This window comes from Ochotona princeps, chromosome 20 (assembly GCF_030435755.1).
Source record: "Ochotona princeps isolate mOchPri1 chromosome 20, mOchPri1.hap1, whole genome shotgun sequence".
In the NCBI taxonomy this organism is placed as follows: Eukaryota; Metazoa; Chordata; class Mammalia; order Lagomorpha; family Ochotonidae; genus Ochotona; species Ochotona princeps.
In genome coordinates this window covers 20,018,089-20,021,809 of record NC_080851.1, presented here as the reverse complement: position 1 = coordinate 20,021,809, position 3,721 = coordinate 20,018,089, and the positions used below count along the sequence as shown (strand labels likewise).

Sequence of the window (3,721 nt, the reverse complement as noted above, 5' to 3'; positions counted from 1 at the left end):
GATACCGGTTAGGATATGTGTGTCCCAGGCCTGAATCTGCCTTCCAGTGCTGGCTCTACTACCGATTCTGGTTCCTGCCAATAATCCCAGCACCCTAGAAAGTAATATATGATGACTCCATTGTCTGGGTTCCTGCCACCCATGTGTGAGATTTTGATTCATTCCAAGGCTCCTGATGAGAGCCTGGCCTAGTCTGAAATGTCATAGACATTTTGGGGGAATAAACCCTTCCCTGCCTTTCAAATCAAACAAACAAAAATTTTAGAAACCCAACTCTCACACCTAGAAAACTTAAATAAAAACCAAGAAGATCCAATTTCAAACTGCAACAGCTAACTAAAATGTGACACAGCCCGTAGAAGAAAACAGCACACACAAGGATACTTCAACAAGTTCATAGAACAGGAATAAAAATGTGATTTTATCTTGGTGTAAAAATTTTTTAATAACAAATATAAGCTACTTAATTGAGCAAACTATGCATGAACAGTGTTTTACAGATAAACTGGTGTAAAAATGATTTATTTATTTGGAAGGCAGATAATTGGAGAGAGAAAGAAATGAGATCTTTCATTTTCTCTCTGACTCCTCAAATGGCTGTAGCAGCCAGTGCTGGGCCAGGCTGTAGCTTATGTTTGCTATGCTGTTGCCTGAAGCCTGGTGATTCTTGCCCAGATTCCTTGTGATCTGTCTTTAGAGGGGCATGTATGCTAGTGTTTAATTAATGAATAACCTGCCTGCCTGCCCTGTAAAAGTTTTAGCGTATAAGTGCCTAGAACAGTTCAATAAAATAGGCATTTGTTCACTTGTCTTTGCATCCCCTGTGTCCCAATTCACTTTCCGTCCGGGTCCTCCCAAGGGAACCCCCAACGCCAGCATGGCAGAGGGCTTACTCCACTGTACCACAAGGGCAGCCTCTTAATTAATACTTTTTGTCCCATTTCCCACAAACTTTTTAAGCATCTTCAGTGTTGCTCCTGGTTCAAGTTGCTCCAATAAAATATTATAAAATGTTGTGCATACATACACATTCTTGGAACAATTACCATCATTTCTATGATTTTCTTAAAGTTGCCTGCCTGATAATAGGAGGGACACTCTTTATAGTTCAGACCTGAATGTAGACTGCTGCTATTTTAATAAATGTTATTTTATTTATAATGTTGCTATTTTTTTAATCATGATTTTTCTTGCATTCATTTTCAGTTAAAATCACATGAATGTAGAACTGTTTTAATTACTGAATATTTTTGCTCCTATAAATGTTACACCTGAAATTGACACGTGTCATGCTCATCCTAACCTTGACCCATGATTGCATAATCCCCAGGTGTAGTAATGAATTTTACATCCAAAAATTTATTTTCATAGTTTTATTTCACTTACTCTGTCTTTTTAGTACATTTAGGTAATTTGGAGGGATCTCAACATATTTTTTGGCACATCATTTAAGATTTGTAAGCAATTGCCCAAGGTTGAAGATTTATATAATATTCTGAATAGCTTTAGTATATATATATATATCAAATTTTTGTGAAACTGGTTCTTATTATTATTATTTAGGAATTTTTGGCCTTCTAACCTCTTCGTGGCAAAACCTAGAAATGAACGATACAACTATTCTGACAAATACCTCAAACCTTCAAGTAGGACATTGCAACACACAGTGTAGGATCATTCTGATAACACTCTACAGTGTGGTTTTGCTTGGAGGCACTGCTGGTACTGTGTTGATGTTACGCATGATGCTGAAAAGGAAAAGCCTATCAGTGATTGCCACAATCGTCTTCAACATCATGGTGCTGCACTGCCTTCTCTTGGTCAGCCTTCCCTTCCGCCTCAGCTACTATGTCTTAGTCGTCTGGGAGCTTGGGTCTTTTACCTGCCGAGTAGTTAGTGGCATCATATATGGCCACATGTACTTCACCTTCCTTTTTTATGTGACTATTGTTATACTCCGATTACTCATCTATTTTAAGAAACTCCAAATGCAACAGTTACAGAAGTATCATGCCATAGTCCTAAGCACAATCATTTGGTTGATGGGTAGCCTCATTTTTTTACCAATTTTTTTCCTACAGTATGGTACAAATCCAGGTTATTCAGAGCAGCAATGTTTTGAGTTCTACAAAGACCTCAACCGCAGGGAATTCATCATCATGAACTACTCCATGATTGTTATCATTATGACAACAGTTGCAACTCTCTTTCTGATACAGATGGTTGTTATCATTCAGCTGATCAAGGCTCTCTGGCCTGACCTGTGGGCCCATCAAGAGTATAGAGCCCAAATCAAGAGTTTCTTCTTCCTCCTAGTTATAGTTGTCTGCTTTATACCCCATCATGTATTCCGTGTACATTTTATTCAAAATTATTCAGAAAATTCTGAGTTAGTTCTTTATAATGAAATTTGTGTTGCTTTGACCACTGTCTGTTGCCTGGATATGCTATGTTTCACAGGTGGAGTCATCCATTAAGCTTTCCATTGCTGCTGTGTATCCACCACCATAAAGACATAACTCCTACTGAGTGGTGGCTGCCATGCTTTCAGGTGTTTTCCAATACTCTTCTCTAATTTGTCCTCAAAATTGTTTTTCCACACAAAGGTGAAGATGATCGATTATTCCCCTCACTTTAGAGAACAACCACCTGTCTGCTTTTGACATTTAGCATGTTTGATCTCAGCCTGCATGAGCTGATCACATCATCCTTTCCAGACTCAGCAACTCGTTTACTGTTGTTTAGCAGCTTACTTCAGATATGTACAACTAACCGATGTTTTCCCTATACTTTCCGGATCTTTGCTTTTATGGAGGTTTGATCCCAGAATGTCCTTTCACTCTATCTCCAAATTACCTATTCTTCAAAATCCAGAAACTCCCAAAGAGTCTCTGATTCTGTAGAAAAACTGACATATAAAAAAGTACTAATTTATTTAACTTACGCTAAACCTGAGATAGCTACCTTATAAAAATGACCAGTATGCAAACAATTTCTTAGTATTGGGAGGGAAGTATTAGCTCAGACAAAGAAGTTTGAAGAGTTAGAGGAAACTCAGGAATGATTGCATAGTGTTGTGCTTTGATTCTGATTAAGACAATAGATACCCAGGGGGCTGAGGTCACCTCGTAGGTGTTCCTTCCCCAACACTGATTTACTAAGCAGGAAAAACAATTGGAAAAGGTATAAGGCTGTAAGACTTTGCCTATCCCTGTTTACAGACTCTATTAGACATCAAACTTTGCTGACTGTAAGAGCGTTTGCATGATTTTTCAAGGAGCTCCAAATAGCAAGGTAGAATGCATAATTAAAAGTAACATTGATTTCAGCTAAATTTATTAAAACTATCAACACAACCAACTACCAACTTTAATTCTACTTGCATAACACAGAAATTGAGATGCAATTAGACTTGGCTTATAGTAATGATAGCTATGAGACTTATTTATTGAACCATATAGACAAACAACACCCTTAGGGGTTAACAAAAGAGCAAAACTTATGCCTAGGATTTATGGAGTAATCTGAAAATATGGATGAAGTATTTACAATCTCTGAGCTCCAATTTTTTATGGACTATTTTATGGTCTGCTAGTGAGGCTAAATTTTGTGTGTTAAGGCAACAATGGGTGCAAAATATGGCAGAAGGCCTGGCATGTAGGACCCAGCATTATGATATTTCTTCTTTCCAACTCAGTGATATATTTTTGGCTGAAAACTT

At 37.7% G+C, this 3,721-nt stretch overlaps 1 protein-coding gene across 1 annotated transcript; it reads left to right on the top strand.

Moving 5' to 3' along the window:
* Positions 1-792: 792 nt before the first annotated feature.
* Positions 793-2,484, top strand: LOC101524695 (probable G-protein coupled receptor 141). Its single transcript, XM_004582537.2, has one exon. It carries the CDS (start codon positions 1,605-1,607, stop codon positions 2,475-2,477), a length of 873 nt encoding a protein of 290 aa, XP_004582594.1. The 5' UTR covers positions 793-1,604; the 3' UTR covers positions 2,478-2,484.
* The last annotated feature ends 1,237 nt before the right edge of the window (positions 2,485-3,721 follow it).